The sequence below is a fragment of the Balaenoptera physalus genome, assembly GCF_965194825.1.
Source record: "Balaenoptera physalus genome assembly, chromosome: 6".
Taxonomy (NCBI): domain Eukaryota; kingdom Metazoa; phylum Chordata; class Mammalia; order Artiodactyla; family Balaenopteridae; genus Balaenoptera; species Balaenoptera physalus.
The window spans coordinates 103,809,992-103,833,605 of NC_138885.1; the positions used below are offsets into that span (position 1 = coordinate 103,809,992).

Consider the following 23,614-nt stretch of genomic DNA (forward strand, 5'->3'; position numbering starts at 1 on the left):
TCGGGATTTTTTGATACGGATTGCATAAAATCTGTAGATTGCTCTGGGTAGTATGGACATTTTAAAAATATTAATTCTTCCAATCCATGAACAGAGGATACCTTTTAATTTCTTTGTATCATCTTCAGTTTCCTTCATGAATGTCTTAAAATTTTCAGAGTATAAGTTTTCACCTCCTTGGCTAAGTTTATTACAAGGTATTTTATTCTTTTGGATGAGATTTTAAATGAGATTGTTTTCTTGCTTTCTCTTTCTGATATTTCATTATTAATGTATAGAAAAGCAATAGATTTCTGTACATTAATCTGGTTTCCTGCAACTTTACTGTATTCGTTTATTAATTCTAATAGTTTTGTAGTGGAGACTTTCAGGTTTTCTATATGTAGTATCATGTCATTTGCAAATAGTGAGTTTTATTTCTTCCCTTCCAATTTGGATGGCTTTTATTTCTTTTTCTTCTCTCATTACTGTGGCTAGAACTTCCACTACTACATTAAACAGAAGTGGCAAGAATGGTCATCCTTATCTTTTTCCTGATTTTAGATGAAAAGCTTTCAGGTTTTCAATGCTGAATATGATGTTTGCTGTGGGTTTGTTATAAATGGCCTTTATAATGTTGAGATATGTTTCCTCTATACAACCTTTGATGAGCGTTTTTATCATGAATGGATGTTGAGTTTTGCCAAATGCTTTTTCTGCATCTGTTGAGATGATCAGGTGATTTTTTATCCTTTTGTTAATGTGATGTATTACATTGCTAGATTCGCAGATGTTTTCCATTCTTGCATTCCCTGGAGTAAATCCCACTCGATCGTGGTGTATGATCCTTTTTATATATCATTGAACTTGGTTTGCTAATACTTTGTTGAGGATTTTTGCATCTATATTCATCAGAGATATTGGCCTGTAGTTTCTTTTTATAATGTCTTTGTCTAGTTTTGGTGTCAGGGTAATGGTGGCTTCATAGAATGAATTTGGATGTGATTCCTTCTCTTCAATTTTTGGAACAGTTTGAGAAGATAGATATTAGCCCTTCTTACTATGTTTGGTAGAAATCCCCTGTGAAGCCATTTGGTCCTAGACTTTTGTTTGCTGGGAGGTTTTTTGTTTTTTTAATTACAAACTCAATTTCTCTTCTAGCTATTGGTCTGTTCAGATTTTCTATTTCTTCCTGATTCAGTATTGGAAGATTGTTTCTAGAAATGTATTCATTTCTTCTAAGTTTTCCAGTTAGTTAGCGTACAACTGTTTGTAGTATTCTCTTGATTTTTTTGTATTTCATGGTATCAGTTGTCATTTCTGCTCTTTCATTTCTTATTTTGTTTATGTTGGTCCTCTTTCTTTTTTTGAGGAGTATGCTAAAGGCTTATCAATTTTGTTTATATTTTCAAAAAACTAGCTCTTTGTTTCTTTGATCTTTTGTCTGATATGAGTATTGTTACCCCAACTTTCTTGTTATTTCCATCTGCATGAAATTTCTTTTTCCATCCCCTCACTTTCAATCTGTGTGTCCTTAGCTTTTAAATGCGTCTCTTATAAGCGGCATATAAATGGGTCTTGTTTTTCTTTTTTTTATCTAATCAGCCACCACATGGCATGTTTTTGATTAGAGCATTTAGTCTGTTGACATTTAAAGTGAATATTGACGGATAAGTACTTATTCCAATTTTGTTACTTGTTTTCTGGTTGTTTCTGTGGTTCTTCTCTGTTCTTATTTTTTTTTGTTTCTTCCCTTATGATTTTATGATCTTCCTTATTTGTATGCTTGTGTTCCTTTCTCTCTAGCTTTTGTATATCCATTGTAGGTTTTTGATTTGTGGTTACTATGGGGTTCATGTGTGTTGACCTATATCTACTTGTTTTAAACTGGTAGTCATTTACTTCAAATACATTCTAAAAGATCTACATTTTTTTACTCCCCTCCCCGACATTTTCTGTTTTTGATGTCCTATTTTACATCTTCATGTTTTCCCCTTCACTGTTAAGACCCTTTAATATTCCTTTTAAGGTCAGTTTAATATTCATTAACTCTTTTAGTTTTTGTCTGTCTGAGAAGTTTTTTCCTCTACTTCCATTTTAAATGATAATCTTGCCTGGTGGAGCATCATAGTTTGTAGGTTTTTCTCTTTCAGCACGTAAATATATCATGCCCTTCTCTTTTGGCCTGCAAGCTTTCTCCAGAAAAATCAACTGATAGCCATATGGGGGTTCCCTTATATGTGACTCTTTGTTTTTCTCATAATGCCTTTAGAATTGTCTCTTTATGTTTAACTTTTGCCATTTTAATTATAATATGTCTTGCTGTGCTTCTTTTTGGAATCATCTTTTCTTGGGACTCTCTGTGCTTCTTGTACCTTGATACTGTTTCCTTCATCAGATTTGGGAAATTTTCATCCATAATTTCATCAAATACATTTTTGACCCTTTTCTCTCTCTTCTCCAGGGACCCCTATAATGTGAATGTTGGTCTGCTTGATATTGTCACAAAAGTTCCTTAAACTTTTCTCATTTTTAAAATTTATTTTTCTTTTTGCTGTTTTCATTGGGTGATTTTCACTATCCTAGCTTCCAGATCACTTACGTGTTCTTCTCTATCACCTAGTCTACTTTTAATTCTTTCTAGTGTGTTTTTCATTTCAGTTATTGTATTTTTCAGTTCTGACTAGTTTCTTATTAAAATCCTCACCATGTTCATCTATTCTTTTCTCTAGTTCATTTAGCATTCTTATTACTAATCCTTTGAACTTTTTACTCTGGTAAATTGTTTATGTCTGTTTCATTAATTGTTTTTTCAGGCTTTTGTTGTTCTTTCTTTTGAAAAAAAATTTCTCTGTTTTCTCATTTTGCTTAATTTCTCCATCTTTATGAAATTAGGTCAAACAGTTAGTTACATATTCCTGTCCTTCTGTGGGAATGGCCCTATATAGTCTGCATGTGTCCAATGGCTTTGGTGGCAGAGCTGAATCTGAAGTGAGCAGAAGTCATGTCGTCATTCAGTGTGTGCTAGCAGCCATCACATTGGCAGTAGGTAGGACTGGAGATGGAAGAGCTAGGACCAGAGCCAGATGTTAGCTGGGGCTTCTTTTCTGCTCCATAACCAACACCACCATATCGGGAGTGGGTTGAATCCCATGTTGCTGGAGAAGAAGCCTGGTGTTCATGTCTGATCTGGTTCTGTTCCCTCGAAGTGTGTGCTCTCTGCCCCAAGCATTGACATGTTCAGTCCAGAGAGGAGCATTGCTGGAACAAGAGGGGCTGGAGCAGGAGCTTGGCATGGGCCAACGTGCAGGCTGGGGTGGTCCCAGCACCAGTCAGAGCTCCAGAACACTCCTGATCTGCCGTCCCCCATGAATGCCAGTAATGGCTTCTTTTGCCCCTTTCAGATGCTGTGTCAGGTCTGAGTCAACTCCTTCCCCCACAACTCCATACCTTCCTTAGAAGTGGCAGCCTCTGCCCTAGTGGGGAGCTGCATTATAGAGCAAGAGGGGCCAGAGCAGGTGCTTGGCATGGGCTGGGGCATGTGGCAGGGTGGTCCTGGTACCAGTCAGAGCTCCAGACCACTCCTCATCTCCTGCCGTTATGAACACCAGTAATGTTTGCCCTCGCTCCATTTGGATGCTCTGTCAGGTCTGAGCTGGCTCCGTCCCCCACATTTGTGCACTCTCCTTGCCTGTGGCAGCCTTCAGTCTAGTGTGTAGCTGCACCATGGAGCAAGAGGGATGGGAGCCAGTTCTCAGCTCAAGCTGAGGAGCATGCTGGGGCAGTTGTGGGAAACTGGCCCAAGTCCTGGGCAGTTTCAGTCTGCTTCCTCTGCCTTGTTTTGGGAGTAAGCAAGCATGTGTGCACTTTTCACAAGCAGAGTCTAAGTTTCTTACAGTCCCACTGTCAGTCCCACTGGTTTTCAAACCAGCTAAGGGGACTTGTCCTCTTGGCATCATACCCCACGACTGGGACACCCAATACGGGGTTTCAACTGCCCACTCCCCAGGAAGGGTTGCCAAGCCTGTGTAATCTCGCTCCTCTTCTGTGTCCCCTCCTAGGGGCTCAGGTGCCAATCTGATCACTTCTCTTACCTTCCTACCTGACTACGTCTGGATCTTTCTTACAGTGTTGTTTGTGTAAGAGTCTTTCTGCCAGTCTCCAGTTTGTTTTCAATGAGAATTGCTCCACATGTTGATGAATTTTTGATGTGTTCATGGTGGTTGGGGAGCTTCACATCCTCCTGCTCTGCCATCTTGATCTCCTCCCGGTGACCACTGTTAAGATTCTTGCTCTCTCTGTCTCTCTCTAAAAACGTTTCACAGATACATTAGCACTTACCTATGTAGAACCTTTTTTTATTTTATAAAAATGGAATGATTTTCCTTATATGCTATTCTGTAAATTTTTTAAGTTAATAATATATCATAGAGTTAATTTTGTATAAGTGTATATAAATTTAGAGTGATATTCAAAATATTTGACAACCATTAGAGCATAAGCACTGACCAATCAGAATGGATGCTGGATGTAGGGTGGGAGAATGGTCCTGGAGCCCCAGGTGTGCCAGAAATTACCTTAATTAGGCAATATAATGAATAAGTCAGGGGCAGGGGTTGTACCCACAGAAGGAGCTAGAATGTGGGGGTGAGAGGAATATGGAGTATGTGCTCAGGGTATCAGCTGTTTTCCAAGTAGTATGAATATCTTTCAGTATTTTAACAACTGACAGGGCCATACTGGTGCACTAGGGTTATATCAGCACTGCATGTACCTCATTCTATTTAAAGGTAGTACACCAGAATAGTAGTATAATTTTTAAAGTAAATCAAGGTATTGATGCACAATTAGATTGCTTTTAATATCTTATATTGTAAGAAATGCTGTGTATTAGAGAACAAAAGCAAATCACAAAAACAAATAAATAAAAAACATAAACAGAAAAGAAAACTTGTGTATGTAATTTGGTGAAACTTTGTGAGCATATCCACAAGGCAAATTCCTAGCTGTGGAATTACCAAGTCAATTTTTATTTCGATAGATATTTCTTTGAAAAGTCAAATTAGTTTACACTCACCCCAAGTGAGAGAATATTTTATTTCCATATCTTGTCCAACAGTTTGCATTATTATATTATCAAAAATTATGTCTTTATTCAATTTGATAACTGAATGATTAAGGAAATATTCCATTCTTGTTTAGTAATCATTTTGTAATAGTTGAAAAATTGTTAGATTTGGAGTCATTTAGACTTAGACTTTTTGTTTGTATTTGGATTAATTACTATGAGTTTGTTTTCTCAACTGTAAAATGGAGATATTATGAATGTCAATGCAATTTTGCCTGGTTTGTTATTCCAGATTAATTTTAGAATAATTTTCTAAGACTCCTCAAAATTCACACTGAAGTTTTTATTTGAATTGAATTAAATATTTAAATCAAACTTCTGAAGTTCATTAATAGACTTTCTATCTGAGTCCATGGACTATCTATATTAAATCAGCCCTTGCTTTATATCTGAATAAAGTGTGTTTTTCTTTCTGTAGGTTTAGTAAATTTCTTATTAGTGTTCTATGAGGTATTGTATATTTTATTGTTGCTAGATTTGATGAAATATTTTTCTTTTATATCTTCTGTTCATTCATTGCATATATGAAGGTTGCTACTTTTATAATTTGTAGTATATCTGTAGTAATGTGACCTCTTTATAGTTCCTTTTTCCATTTGGCTTCATACAGATTATCTATCTATCTCTATCATCTATCAATGTAATCACAATATATGCAACTTATCATAATTTCATCTACTTCGTTCCAATAGTTTTATTGCTTATTTCTTCACCTTAATATCTTCTGCATATTTCTATTCTAGCTTTTCTTTTCATTTATATTGTTCCTTCTTGAGACTGAGTCCTTGCAATGGAAGGAGTGTATTCTACTTATATGTGTGGTCTGGTAAACGACACTAATGCCTGACACAAAGTAAACACTCAAATGTTAAGTGAATGCCTGAGTGAATAATTTTGAGCTTCAGATTCAAGGTTGTTCTGGGCAATTCCCATGAACGTTAGCTCAATGGAAAACAATAAACAAGATAAGCAGACACAAGTCAAATGGCATAGATAGGGAGCCTGGGTACCCAAGGGACTAATGTGGAAGGAGGCCAAAATAGATAATTGGCTTCCCAATCAGGATCGATACAGGGGATGCCTAACTGATATATCACTGAAATGGAGAGAAAGTTACCCATCTGGTGTTTCATCCTATGAATATAAGCACCAAGGCTGTAGTTAATCTCAACTGGCTGGCCAGTGAAGCAAGGACTCCTTTTATTATTGATCCTGGGATGAAGAGAGATAGCCAGCAGTTACCAGATATGAGACTGTATTCCGACAGGTCGGGTCATAGTAAAGTCTGCTGTAATCAGCATACCAGGAGAAATTAATCCTGGAATTTGATTAAGATAGAGTATTTTATAATAAGTAAGTAAAGTATGAAATAACTCAATGAATTTACTCACCAGTTGAAATTAACATGTGCCACTAGTTGCAGCAATAATAAACACAGAAATAGCTAATGTTTATTAAGGATTTATTAGGTGCCAAGCATGTGATTAGTGCTCTACAGAGACTATCTCACTTAATCCTCATAGCAGTCTATGAATTCAGTATGATTTTGATTGTATTTTACAGGTGGGAGAATACAGCTTAGAAAGTTTGTTAAGTAGCTTGACTAAATTCACATACTAGTATGTAGTAAAGCTGAATTGTGAGGAAAAGCCAAGATTTTCAATCCTGACCTTTATTTCACATGGGGAGCTTTAAAATAAAATAAATACCAGTGTCAGAGCCTCTCTTTCAGAAATTATTACTTAATTGGTCTGGGGTGGGGCTTGGTGGTATTGGTATGGTTTAAAAAGCTACATGGTAATTTCAACAGGTCCTCAGAGTTGAGACCATTGACCTGTCAAAGCACATTACTGAGAGTTTAGCTTTGTCCTCGAATTGTACCTTGTCAGTACAAAGGAATGATAATGGTTATGTAGCTTGAAACAATAGTTTTAAGATTTACTTTCCTTCCTCTATGCACTGTCCTTATTTATGTATCCTGTATTTACCTTTCTGATCGTGCCTGCCAATTTATTGGCTATTGTCTCCTGGATTGTTTCAGTATACAGGCTGGGTTATAAAGGGTCTTAACGTTTTGCCTCTGCAAGTGCATCTATATTTAGATAGGATTGCTGTTACTAGGCCTTTACTGCTCTTGTAAATCTTCTTTTAAAATAGTTGTTCAGTTATTATTATATTTCCCTATATACCAAACAGGTTGTAGTTGATTAGGTTTATTAAATGCCTTGTATTCGTTTTATATAATGATGGGTTTAACAGTGGTTATACAAGTTGCTGTAGATAATAAGTTTATGGTTCTAGATACTTCCATGTAGTCAAAACATTAGACTCAGAATGGATCCTGCTCCACCTTGCTATGTTTTCCAACATAATAATTTATCCTACCTCCATTTCCAGCCCAAGCAATATTATTAAAATGAGGTACCATCACAACAATAGGAAAAGGGGCAAAAGGCATAAATATACAGTTGAGAGAAAATGAAGTACAAAAAGAAATACAAAAATAGTTAACCTAATCAATTCATTGGCAAAATACCAATGAAATACAGTTTTATATACGAATTAGCAACAGTTTTTTCAGACTTTTTGTCATGTAATTACATATTTATTATTTTATTGTTTATGGCGTCCTCATACTAGAATGCAAGTTCCACAAGGTCTACTTTGGTCAGTGATATATTGTAAGAGCTGAAACCAGTGCCTGCCCTGAAATAGACACTCAATAATAAATATTCGTAAGAGAAAGAAATATGTGCGTGTGTGAGTGTGCCCATAGCAAAGATGTGGTACATTATATATATTACTATATAACTGGCAGGGGTGTGAATTCATGTAACAATTCTAAAGAGCAATCCGTGAAGAGGTATCATGTTTTTTGTTAAATGTTAATTTTATTTGGATTATTATTTATTTACACTTCTAAACTGTGTTTTAAGGATGTAATCAGTAGAGTGCAGATTTATAGACAGAAAACCCTGTTCACAGCATCGATAATCATAAGGCAAACAAATATAGCTGATGTTAAGTAAAATATGACATATATCATTCTTTCAAAATAGACTAAATACTGTGAAAATGCAGTAATATAATGTTAAATGAAAAATGGAGGGTGGATAATAGAGCATGGTTCCAGTTTTGTAAAAATTGAGAAAGAGAGGCAGGCAAATTCTTAAACCAGAGTGATAATAGTAATTATACCAGGGTGGTAAGAATAATTTTAATTTTTTTCTTTGTAATATTATAAAATGCATAAAATTTCTATAAGGATGTATATTACTTTCTTGATCAGAAAAATACTTCATTTATGAAAATTGGCTTTATCATTTTCCAACTCTGAGGATATAATAAACAATCTGTTGCAATGTAACCTCCACAAGGGCAAATCTTTTTATCTGCTTTGTTCATTGGTGGATTCCCTATGCCTAGAATAATGTTTGGGATAAAGTAGCACTCATAAATATTTTTTAAATAAATGAATGAGTGTGCAAATGAATAGTATGTCTCCCTCTTTTAAAGGCAGTTTTAAAGTGTTAAGGGTAAGCAGATTGATTACTTTCTTTTTGTGTAGAATTGAACAATTAATCCATCCATCATTAAGTGTCAATTAAGTGCTATTCATAGCATGTCTTCTTTCCACTGAGGAGAGACCACTTTCTCATGGGCTGAAAATGATCTTTTATCTCTCGTTAGAGTTTGCTGGGTGGGGAGGGAAATGACCAACACATGGCAGATGTCGATTCTAATGTATGTGAGATTTAAAATGATTCTGACAGAAATTTTTTATCTTTAATAAGTACCTTTAATTTAGCCCTGTGTCCTCAGATTTAAAGAAAACCATAATTATCAATTAATAAATGTTGTTATTTTGTTATCCAATTAAAATGTGTTTAGTTCCCCATTTATAGAGAACAAAAGGAGTATAAAAATAATCACAGATTTTGTTGATGTTACTGTTGGGGATGGAAACTTATTGCAAAAGGACAATAGACCAATAATATAAGACAATGCTATATTGTGCTTCATTGTAATTCAATAAGGGGATTTTTTTCAAGTAATTTTTACCATGTAGTATGCAGTTTAGATTTATGCAAGTAGATATACGCCTTATTTAAAATTTTATGTTTTTTACATATTTTCTCAAAACTAAAATCAGGAATAAGGGATTTAAGGTAAATCCTGATGGATTATAATAGTAACATTTATGTTCTAATATAATATTAAATAAAACTGTATCAGTGTTTGCAGTGAGTTGTCTATTTTACACAGAACTCTTGCTATATTTTTTTCTCTAGGATTCAGAGTTTCCCACTGATATGCAACCAAATCCAAACCTGTGTTTATGCAAAGAAAATATTTGTCCAGCAAAATTTGACTACAAGCTGAATAACATATTTAGACTTCACGAACTTCCAGTGAGCTGGTAGGATTCTTGATGTTTTATTAATACCTTTGAGATTTTATTGTCATGTTTAAATTTTGATGCTCTTATAGCTGTTTATGGTCAAAGTGTTTTGCTCTTAGCCTGTTTCTGAAATTGCTACTTATAACACTGAAAGAATCCGCTTAAAGCTGTTTCAAGAGTCTCAAAACTAACTGGTTTAGGCACTTGGTGGCAGTGCAGCCTAAGTGCACTACTGTGCATTTTTAATGTAGAGGTTGCAGTTCTGGCTTAAAATAAAGCACAGATTGTTTTTAGAGAGGTTTGTAGGATTTGTTTTAAAAATAGGATCTCAGCAACTATGCATTTCATTTGATTATTTTACTTAATATTTTATCAAATATTAATATTAATATTTTATGGTTTTTTCCACATTAACACATTATTTTGTTTTGTTTTGAGGACCATAGTTTTGTGAACCATAATCACATCAGTTTAAAAGCAAAACTTATTACTTGCTAATAAGTTTTATGAATCTGCATATTTACATTCATAGGAAACATTTTAAATCTTATGAAATTTATACTACTCCTATTCAGAGTGTTTGAGAAAAATATTTCTGTGGAGAATCAGTAAATATACATTCTACAATAGATTTCTATGGTACTTTAAAATTTTACTAAGTGGTCAGCTTTTGTAAATAATCATGGATACATTATTTTGATTATGGTTTAGGTAAGTAATATTGTTTTCTTGTATTTGTTCATATAATCCCAAGTTTATATTATTGATTTTTAAGAAATTTGTACAAAAATGTACAGCAAACATTATGTAATTGCTCCTCTTATACTTAATGAGGAAAAATGTCTCAGAAGAGGATGTTAACCAACTCTAATAATCTACACTTAACTGTGGTAAGGTTTTTCTTGTTTTGTTTTGTTTATTTTGCAAAGTTTACCTTGCTCTTGATGACTGTATGTATAATTTACTTTCTAAGACCTAAGACCTATTTGTTTGATTATTTTCATGTAGCAAGACTCTGCCATGACCAAAACCAGTAGGTTAATGAATTGAAAAGGTCTGTTAGTAAAAGGAACCATAATAATGATACATTCATACCTTAAGTATTCTATTTCAACTTAAAACAGTTCATTTGCATTCACATGCCAGTCTTTTGATCTAAGGCCATGGCTTTTTCTTTCCTTAAGTGACTGTTGATTGGAATTCTACATCATATTTCTTACATAAGCTATACCAATAATGCATCACTAACAATTTCAATTTTATGATTTTCTTAATCTGAAACAAGAACTTCAGACGCTCAGAAGATGATCTCCTCACATTTCCATGGCATTAATTTAATTTTCATTGATAGCAATTCTGCTTATCACACTTATATTTCATACCTTGATTAGTTTTTAATTACATTATAGTAGCAAACGCAACTGGCTTATGAGGTTTAGTAACAAACTCCTTTGACTCTTTGTGATAGTGGACCTTAGCTGGTGGGAGTGGCTTGTGCTGGTCTGCTGGGGCATGGTCTGGAAGCTCTGAGCAGTCAGGGCACTGCTAGCACAGCCAGAGTGTTTTACAGAGAGAATGGGAAATGTTGACCAACGATTAAGTGGAGGTTAAGGGAAAAGCATTTACTAAATGAAAATGTGGAAAAGAGAAAGAGGGAAACATTTGACTCTTACTCAAAAACAAAGTCTGGATTCCAGTTTAATTTATTTGCAGACTTTGGAAAGACAGCTGCCCTGATAACTACTACTGCAACTCAGGGAATAATTTCTCTGTCATAATCTTCATAATCTTCACTAGTTAGCCCATGAGGAGAGAAGATTCTAGCATTATGAGTTAGGCAGTAAAAAAAAAAAAGAATTGTGAGTAGAAAACTAATCACTAATCTTCTAGTGTAACATACCTCAAAGGAAAATTAAGCTGTGACTTTGGGCAAACTCATTTACCTGGGCCTTTTTTCTTTTCCAATTTGTCTCAGTTTCTGCTTCATTATACCGCTATTTCTTCATGGTCACAGGTTTGTTTTTCTCTTTCCCACCTATTTTATTCTACTACTTTCTCTGTACTCTCATTCTATACCACCAATCCTTAACTAGCCATAATATAAAATTCAACTGTAAATTTTTAATGTTTCTCAAATAATTTCATATTCTCTGTTCTTAATTTAAAACTGAATCACCCCGCTCCCACCACCCCATATACACACACAGAGGTTTGGTACTTTATAGGTCTTTAATAGTATAATGTTTATTGACTCAATTATATGTTTCTTTAAAGAATAAAAAATGTTTTTTGTTTTATAAGTAACTGTGAATTTATTTATTTATTTTGTTTTTCAATTACCATCAGTGGAAATAAAGTTCTTCCTCTATGGTATATAGGTTCCTTAACTTCATCAAAATAACAATAATAGTAATGACAATGATCATGAAAGAATATCAATAATAACAATAAACTGTTTTACTAAGCATCTTTCAATGCCAAGATTCAGCTGTTTTTCCCCCATCTCTCTCTCTCTCTATATATATATATATTTTTTTTTTTCCTCTCTCTCTTACACACACACACACACACACACACACACACAGATGAGGCTCAGAGACCTTGAGAAACACAAAGAAAAATTTTGTATCAGGTCTGGTTAACTCAAAAGCAGACCACAAAACAGTGAATGAGCCACAAGGTATTTTAGAGAAAAAGCCCAAGGAAATAGTTTCTATTTTTACAATCAAGCATACAGGTATGCCAGTAACATACAACTATATAACCTATAAGTTTGGCCAAGATACTTTTTTCCCCTGACAAGCTTGACCTAGGATAATTGCTTTAAACTTAAATATTAAAATAATTAATTAGATTGTGTTTAAGTGCAGAATTTAATTGTGTGTTCTTTCCCTGGAAAACACAGATTTATTAAAATGTATTTTACTATGTTTTTCCAACAAGGTCATAATAAAATAAATGCATATTAAATTCCAGATAATTTAAAAAATTTTAATGTCTTACTAATTTGCATTTTTATAGAGTGCAGTTTCATAGGTTGAAGAACCAGAAGGATTTTAAATCAGATTAGTTAACAGAGTTTTTAAGTTCTGAGATAGATGTCTTTCTCCTACTTTCACAGGATGGTTCCCATCAGCCTAGAAAATATCCTCCAGTAACTCCTATTAGTTTAAAAAAAAGATTTTTCTTGAACCTACAACCCCCCACCAAACCTGTGCTGTTTTCCTAGAAGCTGCTCTGCTCACTTTCACTAAAAAAGTTGGCAGTAGTGCTGACTGAACTAACAGCCTCCACTCGCTCTTCCATTCTCCCCTCCAGTGGAGCTCCCTTCCTTTCCTCTGCTCTGGAACTAGCTCTTGTCAGTCATTCCCTGCTTCCGTGTCCACCACCAGTGGCCACTTCTCCGTTCTCATTTTCTTCTCCTCTCAGCTGCAGTCAATACGACCACCACCTCTGCGTTTACTCTTCTGACTCCCATTATTTGCATGGTCCTGGTCTTCCTGCTGAGTCCCAGGCTGTCCTGCTCAGTGTCTTCTCAGCAGGCTGCTTCTCTTCTGCTAGACTTCCAGTTGATAGACTGCCCCAGGCTCAGCCTCAGAGCTTCATTTTTTCACTGTCCACACTTTCTCAGGTGGCGTCTTCCAAGCTCAGACTTTAAACACTCTCCATATAGTGATAGGTAATCACCTTGGGAATATCTCTACCATTGCCATCTCTCTTGAGTTTGAATATCGAATAGGCTTCTCTGAATTATCATGCTCAGGAAGAACTCTTGTTTTCCCTCAGAAAAATGGGTCTCCTGGTCTTGCCCATTTTTGCAAAAGCAAAATGTAAACTTATATGAATTTACTCAAGCTTAAAGCCTAGGAGTAGTTTTAACTACTCATTCTCTCACCCTGCAATTGCCACCATTAAATCTAAGAGTAAGTCTGATAGGCTTTTCTCCCAGAACATATTTACATTTTCCCACTTCTCTCTATCTATCTATATTACCATGGCCATCTCTCATACTATTGCAAAAGCCTACTAATTCACCCCACCTTACCCTACAGTAATTCACTTACTTCACAATAGCCAAACTGATCTTTTAAAAATGTAAATCAGATAAGATTCGCTGCTTTTGGTACAATAATATCTTCCCCTTGTTTTAAAGTAAGATCCAAACTTCTTTCTGAGGCCTACAAGGCTCTGCAAGTTGGGACTCCTGCCCTCCTGCCATTGTGTTGACCACATGCTCTCCCCTGCTCCCTTGCCCAGGACTCTCAGCTACCCCGTCTTCTCACTACTCTGCAAACATGCCACACTTATCTCTGCCCCCAGGTCTTTACACTAGCTCTTCCCTCTCCTTGTGTTGTTACTTCTCCAGTCTGTGCACACCTGGCTCCTTCTTATCTCTAAAATCTCAGCTCAAATATCACCTCCTTGGAGAGGCAGCTCCTGAAATATGTAACTAATGTTTTACTCCTCATTCCTGCAGTTACTGTCAGCCCTGTCATTCTACTTTATTTCCACCGTGGTTTTTAGTAGGCATGCAGCATAAATTTTAAAGTACTTTATAAAAATGAAAAAGAACATGAAATCTTAGTATTTTTCTAGTTTATGGGTGGCAGAGACTGGCTAGATTCTCACCAATTCAGTTTCCTCCTCCCTGGGCCCATTGGAAGAGCTTATCTCCCAGTCTTCTGAAGTGTGTTAACCCTTAAGACTTCCATTGGGATTCTCTACTGTCTCTGACTTCATCCTCATAGCTGGAATCAGAGGACTTTGAAAGTGACAAACTGTGTGCTAGAAGGCACGTGGATCTCTGAGTCATGTGTGCTTGGAGAGTTCTCCAACCTTCATCATGCTTTGCGTGAGGTACTGCTTTAATTGCCCTGACTAGTGCACTATATTTTTGTGAAAATGGATGAGTTAGGCTCTATAAGATGAGTGTAATTAAAAAAAAAAAAAACAGACTGAAGGTACTTTCACATTCACTCATTCATTCTACAAAAATTTATTGAGCATTTATCAGACACTATTCTGGACAATTAATTAAATACATAGAAATCTGTTCCCAGGAAGCTTACATGTGTTACAGGGAACAAGTAATAAACCAGTAGTGAACATATATATGCTATAATATGTTTGATGACCATAAGTGCTATAGAGAAACACAAAGCAGACAGAGGGAAATGGAATAGAGGGTGGCTTGAGGTTAAACACAGAGGCCAGGGCTGTTCTGAGAAAGTGACGCATAATGAAAACCTGAAGTGGGTGAGGAAGTGAGACAAGCAGAGAATAAGGAAGACGGTTAGAGGTGAGAGAACAACGAATGCAAAGCCCTTGAGGTGGGAACATGTCCAAAATGTTCCAACAAGGAGTCCAGTATAAACAGAGTAAGTGAGTTTGCAGAAGAGGAGGAGAAAACTAAGTTAGGTATTTGGGGACCAGAGGGAGTGTGACTTAGGGCCTTATAGATCATAGTAAAGAGGATTGTGAATTTTATTCTGAGAATGTTGGAAAGTTATTAGAGGATTTTGAGAAGAATTATACAATTTGGCTTATATAACAACAAGATGCTCTGACTACTGTGTGGAAATTAGACTGTCAAAGGGGGTTAAGGGTAGAAGCTGGCAGGCTAGTTAGGAACTATTTCAATAATTCAAGAGAACTGTAAAGATTACCTGGCCTAGGCTGATAGTGTTATAGAGGCTAAGTGGTAAGATTTTTCTTTTTTGATGAGAGAGTGAGCAGGATTTTTAGGTTGGCAGGATGTAGGGTGAGAGAGAGGGCAATTAGGGTTGACTTCAAGGTTTATGGTCAGAGCCAATGAAGATAGAGTGGCCATTAATTTCAAGGCTAAGGGAGGGCCCGGTTTGGAATGTGGGGTTTGGCATGTTAAGTTTGGGAGGCCTATTAAACTTCCAAGTGGACTTAGATGTGGATGGGACCCTTAGATTCTCCTGTGAACACGGTTCACAGCTGTGTGTGCTCCCTGGCAAGTAGTTAGGTTCATGTCAGTACTATTCCAGGCACTTCCATGGAAGCAGTCACCAGAAATGGAAAAAGTGACTAAGTAGCTTTTAATGCAAAAAAATGGGCATTATAGAAATGTAATTTTTTAGCATGGGTCAATATTTCTCATCTTGTTTTGGCTGTAAATTATATATGTTTATAAGAAACCACGATTATATTCTAAAATGTGAGTTTCCAAATTAAATATTAAATCCTTTTTATAACTATACATTTAACTGGTATTTTACAATGTATATTTATAATAAGCTTAAGTCATAGTGTAATTTTTATGCTGTTTTTATCCCCCAAACAGACAAACAATATATTAGAGCAAAGTGTATATTTAAACTTTGAATTATCAAAGGAAAATAACTTATAGTTTCTTGAAGCATCAAAAAAGTCTCCTTAGAAGGGTAATAATTATATGCAGGTAAAAATATTTGTAATCATTTCTTACAAGTAGTGTACAGAATACTTTAGAACATTTTCTATAATATAAAGATATATTCTGCTGGTTTTGTAATTTACTGTCAAAGTACTAAGGTATTCAGTTAGCTTCCATTAAATAATGATAGTATTTATGGCCTAAACTTTTAAGAAGGAAAAGGTACATGAATTTACAGTAAATGTAAACATATATTTTTATGACCTATTTATCTTTTTAGGTGTGTTCCATAAATAAATACATCATCTAATTAGGAGATTAGATTTTCAATTTATTTCAGATTGTCTTTAGTGCCTTTGCATGTATCTTCAGCTTTATACTAACTTTGTTTAGGCACTTTGGATTTGTTGAGCAGCTGTCATCTTCCAGAAGGTGCCCTGATTTGTTTTGTGGATCAACTTACAGCTAAAATTATGGAAAGGTCTTTTCATTGGTCACAGATGATGCACAAAGCATTTTCAATTCCAGTGCTGCATAGACTCACGGAGAGACCGACAGTTACCCTTCTGGGGCTATAATGGTTTTTCATTCTGTTTTAATTATCTAGATCCATAGTAATAACCACAGTGACCTACAAGAAGGTATTGTTGGACATATTATAATTATATATAGCAATTATGTGTAGCACCAACAATGCATAAAAATCCCACTTATTAACTAAAGTTGGTAAAAATGAAATTATGCTAGTCTCCCTTAGGACATAGCTTCACTTTTTGGAAAAAAAACAAACAACTAGTCCTTCAGTTTTTACATAAAACTTTTTCTGGAGTATATTATTATGATGAGGAAAGTCAAATTTCTTGGAATGACAATGCAATAATAATTTTCCAATGAATATGGAAACTATCTCTCACTCTACTTTCTTGCTTAGCTGCTTACTAGTATTTCCTATTATCTACTGTGTAATAGAAAGGGAAATGGAAGTTAAAAGCAAAGGTTAATCTTTGTAATACAGAATGTCAGGCAAGATGGTTTAGGACAAGTATCAATATATTTCTTTTTCTTTTTGATAATTTATTTAGTGTTTCAAACTATATCATATTCACACATATACTAATAATTCAGTTTAAAAGTTAGAGATGACAAGATTTGATGAAGTACAAGTAATCAGTGGTTTCAGCAATTTTTGTCATTACTTGGGGTGTCTCACCTAAACTTGCCAAGACCTTGTCTTTAATCCGTGCTAAATTGATGCACATGGAATGGTATCCCAGAATTTATTTTTTTCTTGCTGTTCATAGTTATATGGTGAATGAGCTGTAAATATCAGTGCTTGTGCCAGTAGGTTTAAATCTTAAACTAATTTTGGCAATTTTTTATGTGGCCACTATCAATAGTGTTTTATAATCTAAGGGAAATAATAAAACTTTTTATTAGACTTATATATCCAACATATGTAATAATATTTGTACTTTGAATCCAACCTTAATTTAAAATTACTGACATCATCCCAAGGCAATCGCTAGTAACTCAGAGTACCACATAAAATAGGACATTTCAACTTGCGTGTCTTGTGAGCACATCAAACTTAGTAGTTCTCAAAGCCAATTCCCTCTTCTACCATCCCCTCCCCTCCACCTTCATCTTCTTCGTTCTCCCATTTTGGTTTGTGTCATTCATTATCATCCATATAGTTACCTAAGATGATCTGTGAATCTTAGGTCCTCCTGACCACTTACTATCACATTCAGTCAGTCACTTAAGTCTGTGTATTCTGTATCCAAAATGAGTTGTGCACTATTCATTTCTCACAGTCCATCAACTGTCACTTAGGCTCCCCCAGCAGCCTCCTACTGGTCTCTCTACCTCCAGTTGTTCCTTCAACTTTAATTTATCCTCTTTACTGCCATTAGAGTAATCTTTCTAAAATGATCTGATATCTTATTTCTGCTTTAAAATTTTTAATTATATTTTAAGCCCTCAAGACACACTTGGCTCTTCCCAGTCTAGCTCCAGCCTATTTTTCTATCTCTTACTGTACCGCTAGCCTCTATACCACTATGCTCTAGACTCAATGAAGTCTTTTCAGATGTTCATGTCTTAGCCATGTTCCTTTGACTGGAATGCATTTCCCTCCTTTTTCTATTTGTAAATATCAAGAAACCTAAAGAAATCCCCACCTATAAATCAAACCTCCTTTCTGCCCTCTTGGTACTAGATGCATAATATAATAAAGGGGCATATTGAACAGGTCCTATTGAATCCCAAAGATGATTTATTTATATGTTTATGTCTCCCAAACCCTCAGCAAGGACTCTTGAGGGAACAGACCATGTCTGATTATGAATAGCCCCTGACATACAGGAGGTGCCTGGTGTGTGCTGAAGGAATGAATGCATGGATTGGGTGAAAATTTTGTGTGCAGGCATAGTTCTATAGCCAACTTTTATTTTTATTATTTTTTAACGTCTTTATTGGAGTATAATTGCTCTACAATGGTGTGTTAGTTTCTGCTGTATAACAAAGTGAATCAGCTATACATATGCATACATCCTCATATCTCCTCCCTCTTGCGTCTCCCTCCCACCCTCCCTATCCCACCCCTCTAGGTGGACACAAAGCACCGAGCTGATCTCCCTGTGCTATGCGTATAGCCAACTTTTAAAATTATATTATCCACTTATAATTTAGGTATCACTTGATGTCACCCTGTCAGTTTCTGCACTGAGACTCATTAAATAACTCTCCTCATGGCCATTTTGGAGACTACTACCATTTTTATAACTATACATTTAACTGGTATTTTACAATGTATATTTATAATAAGCTTAAGTCATAGTATAATTTTTATGCTGTGTTTATCCCCCAAACAGACAAACAATATATTAGAGCAAAGTGTATCTTTAAACTTTGAGCATGAGCCATGCTGAGATCCTATCTGCTACCAGTATAAGTTGGGATACTTTATGTTGAAAGTGACTGAAAAATACAACATAAATTGGTTAAAAGATGAAAGGGAGTTATTGGATCAATAAATTGAGAAAATCAGAAGTAGGAGTGGCTTCAGGTCAAGCTTAATTCAGTGTTTAAAAATATCACTAAGTACCTGATTTCACTGTTTTTTGTTTATTCTGCCTTTTGTATCAGCATTATCCTCAGACTCCAGGTTCTCCTTTCAGTGGAGCAAAATGGCTGAAGTGTTTCTAGACTTCATATTCTTTCACAGCGCCATCTAGGGAAGGATCTCCTTCCATAGCTCTTAAAGAAAGAGAATGGAACTTCTCTTTCCTGCAATTTTAGGCAAGTACTACCCTGTGTCTCATTGACTGGTTGGATTAAGTGCCATCCCATAGTTGAATATTGTGACGAGGAAAATGGCCACTATCCTGATATAAAAAAATCAGTACTTAAGATGGGGATGGTATCAATCCACATAACTGATAATAAAGGGTGGGCGGCTCCAAAAAAAATAAAAAGCCTGGGTGTTGTTAAAAGGAATGGTTGCTGGACAAGTCTCAACTACATGATGCAGTTTCCCATCTCTGCTAGGTTTCATGGTAATCAGTGCTAACCAGTCCCTTGTTCCCCAAGTTGTAGTATATTCCCATGGGTTCCAACTAGTGTCTCTGGGTGTTTTCTCTGTTACTAGTTTTGTAGGTCATCTTGTAATATTTAGCATTGTGTAGTAAAAAGAAAATTGCCACAGGTAATCATGCATGCAGCCATTTATTTGGCAACATTTATCAAATGTACTCAGGACATTGGTCTATGACCTGGACAGATCAAGAAAAAGAAAACACTTCCCAGGCTGTAAGGATTCAGTGAAATGGTCTACATAATAGTACATGGCATTATTCCTGGAGCATGATATATGCTCAGTAGATATTCTGCCTATCTGCTGTCTCTATCCTCTTCCTCTGACCGGGTCTCCTCTTACCAATGTAGTGACCTGAGACAGGGCCCCTTTTACATACAAAAATAGAGTTAAGCCATTCTTCAACTACTAACCTGGACCTTTAAGTATTGTACACCTATTGAGATTTATCTTTGAATTCTGATGCTGTTTGACTGAAAAATGGGTTAATTTGTGGTCAGTATGACTTGCTCTCCCACCTGAATCTCTGTTGCAATCTGCTTAGGCTCTAACCTCTGTGATTCTAGAACTAAGTCTTTTTTCAGATCTGATCATTCTCTACTCCTTCATTTTTTAAAAAAGTAACAGTAACAGTTTTAGATAGAGAAGTAGATCACTCATTTGACTGGAGCAAGATCTTCAGGAAAAATAACCGATTTACACTTTAAGCTTACTAAATAGAAACAGTATCCATCACATTGTGTACTTTTCTCCAGTAATTTAAATGATAAATGAAAGTAATAATTAGAATTCCCACAGCCTTTGACTGCCTGTTGATATTTTCTGTAAATATTTCTGGGTGGAGGAGACCAAAATATTTACCACATCATAAACATGGTTCATAAATATCTCCGAGGAATTCACTATGACTTACTAAACCTTTGCCTGAAATCTTTAGTGCAAGTATAAGAATTAAGGTCAAAAACAGAGAAGAAAAAGAGATGAACAGTTTTAATATATATTGCCCTTTAATGGTTTATAGTTTTCTGTTTGGTTATAACTTAAAAGATGTTCAGTGGAATTTGAGTGTGTAATGGATAGAATAACAAGCATATTTTAGATGTTGATGATACAACTATACCCTTATTCTTAGAAATGGTACATGCTCTTTGTTATATTGTCCTCTGTAAAACCTCAAAATGGGTTGTTGGTGGTGCATTTCACAGAGGACAAAGTTTGGGTGGAGGTGGTCAATGTGATACCTGTGAGTTGTATGTGCCTGTGAGACATCAAACTAATATGGATCTGGAGTTCAGAGGTGAGAATAGACTGAAGATTAAAAATGTGATTCATCTTCATATATATATATGACAGTAAGTAATGAGGATGGAGGAAATGTTTGAGGGAAAGAGGGAAAAGAGTAGAAGACCTTAAAATGGAGCTTGAATTACTCATTTATTTAATGAGTAAGTCAAAAGGAGTTTGAAAGAAGAAAGTAAAAGGATAGGCAGATAGGACCACAGAATTCAGAAAGCAATATGTCATGGAAAACTAAATGGGAGACATGGTCAACAATCTTGAATGCCACTACGAGGTCAAGTTGATTTGGTCTAAAGATATACCTGCAATATTACAAGCCACTTTAAATATTACAGTCACTTTTTCATGGAGATAGTGGCAAAACGAAATTGGCCTTAGTTAATTAGTGAACTGGAAATGAAAAATTGAATACAATGAGCTCAGTTAATCCATACATAATTCTCAGGTATGTTTCATACAGAAAGAACTTCTCTGATCCACTAGGGAATAATCCACATTATTCCCTTCATAGCACTGTGTTTCTTTTCTTCATAGCTTAAACCTCAAAGCTCAACTTATTTTTAATAATTTGTCTCTTTCACACAAAGCTATCTTATTTGGTATTCAGATGTTTACACATTGACTTATATTCAGACTGACTGGAGAGAACATTTTCATATGATGTTATTAACTTTTTATGTCAACTAAACCAGGATGGACAGCTCAGGTAGGGACCTGGATTTTCGAGCCGGAATGAATTTCAAATGCCACTACTTTTGAAATATCAATCAAAAGCTAAGATGATTTGAAGGCCAATTTCAGAGAAAATACCATTGTTTCCAGATTCAGAAAATATATATGTTTAAATAAATCACTTAGTGTCTTCTTAAACTATAATCCTGCATTTTTGCTTGTAGTGTTTTGAAGTAAACTGGTTCTAAAAGCAAAATTTGATTTAAGGAAACAAATGTAAGGTTCTTCTACTGTATAATTATTATTTCTTTTATTTTAAAATTTTTCTTTAAACCCAAAGCATATCGAAATGGATTGTTTCTGCTTAGAAAGGGCCTTTATATCATGATTCATTTTTTCTCTGGGATTTCTTATCTTTGATATAGTAATACTTTCCTAGTACTGTATTTTAAATTAAAATTTTTCTACCATCAAGCTTAAATTATTCTGGTGATACTTCTTACCTTTCAGAAGTACAATGTTGTGTTTCCTTTAGGGTCTCATGTTCATTCTAGTCTCATCTTTGATAAACATAAAGTAATAGATTAGGGCTATATAAAATAGAGAAACTAATCTCTAAATATAAAAATATAGTTTATTTTTTCCAAACTTTTATTTTTTATTAAAATATTGGTACTCACAATGAAATAAAATACTATTACTTTTTTGTTACAGAGAAGTACAGATTATATTTTAGCTTGATTAGCTAAAATGGCTTTTAACATATAAAAGTCAGAGTTAAACTCTGTTATTGCGGAAATTCCTTGGCGGTCCAATGGTTAGGACTCTGCGCTTTCACTGCCGTGGGCCTGGGTTGAATCCCTGGTTGGGGAACTAAGGTCCCACAAGCCGCATGGTGTGGCAAAAAAAGAAAAAAATCTGTTATTGCAATGATGAAACAAATTTTCAATGGCATCGAAAAGTCAATAATAGGCAGAAATGCATATAAAGGGGGTAGAGCGTAATTTAAACAACAAACAAACTAAACTTTTGGATAAACTGGTATATAAATGTACTGATTCTACTCCAAACATGTAGTGTGGTAAATGTGGCTGAGTCATTCTCTACTTTGGATGTACTACTTAGAGAAAGGGACCTCCAAGCTAGCTCTCCAGATATCTCTTTTATAACTCTGCCTCCAATATTCCATTCTTATACATGTCCTTAGGCAATTTTGAGGTTCAGGGACTTATACAATAAAAGTTTTTTTCTCACTAAAACCTGGACAGTGGAGATTTTCCTATTTGGATAGCTTTCCTGGGCATCTTTTTTTCCAAACGTTGACTCAGGAAATCTCAGCGAGTTAGGATTTACTTTTGTAACTCCGGCATCTTTAACACATGACCTTTGAGGTTCTGAGAAGAGTGAAAAAAGAGTGAAATATCCCTGTGAGGGTTTCATGGCCAGCCCTGGGAATGAATTTCAAATGCCACCTCCAGAACTTAGTCATATGGTATTGAATTAGCTGCAGTGGAGACTGGGCAACATATGCTGAGGTTCGTAAGCACATAGCAGAATCTCTGTCACATCATCTTTCTGTTTTATAATTAGGCTGATCCCCTTAATGTTTATGAAATGATTGCAGTAGCAAATGTATACACAATAGGAAAGAGAAAGAAATCCTCTCCTCCAACCATGGACTGTTGAGTTTTCCCTTATAGCTTTGGTCACAAAGCATATTGCTCTATGGAGGAGAGTTCAATACCTGGACCAAAATCAGGATTCTATAAAGGAAGGTAGAAGTAGTGAACGAAGCCAGGCAGGTTGACTGTATGATAGAGAGCCAGGGCAGAATGGTATCGCAAAACCCTAGATAGAAGAGCGATGTGAAAAGATGGAGTGGCCGATCTTTTGCAAAGAGTTCAATAATATGAGGATTTTAAAGAGGCTGATAGGGAAATTAGATGGTCCATAGTAAATTCAGTATAAGCAGTCCAAAAGAAACCAAGAGATTATTTCCCACATTGTGGTTTATTGAGGAGTGCATGGTTGCTGAGGAAGTGGGCCCATGGTATCCACTTGTAATGCTGCCCTCCATGCAGTTGACTTTCCTAAATGAATATTTCATTCTCAATGAAGGTTTAGGCTAAATAATATAAAAATATTATAATTATGGTT

General features: G+C 35.4%; 1 protein-coding gene across 2 annotated transcripts in view; it reads left to right on the forward strand.

Annotated features, from left to right (window-relative positions):
* The window catches only part of SPAG16 (sperm associated antigen 16), a gene marked incomplete at its 3' end in the record, with an annotated part of 901,411 nt that overhangs the window by 136,956 nt on the left and 740,841 nt on the right, over positions 1–23,614 (forward strand). For both annotated transcript variants that reach the window (XM_082467474.1, XM_082467475.1), the window contains one exon: positions 9,400–9,527. In XM_082467474.1, coding sequence (XP_082323600.1) covers positions 9,400–9,527 — 128 coding nt within the window. The remainder of the gene's footprint in view (positions 1–9,399; positions 9,528–23,614) is intronic.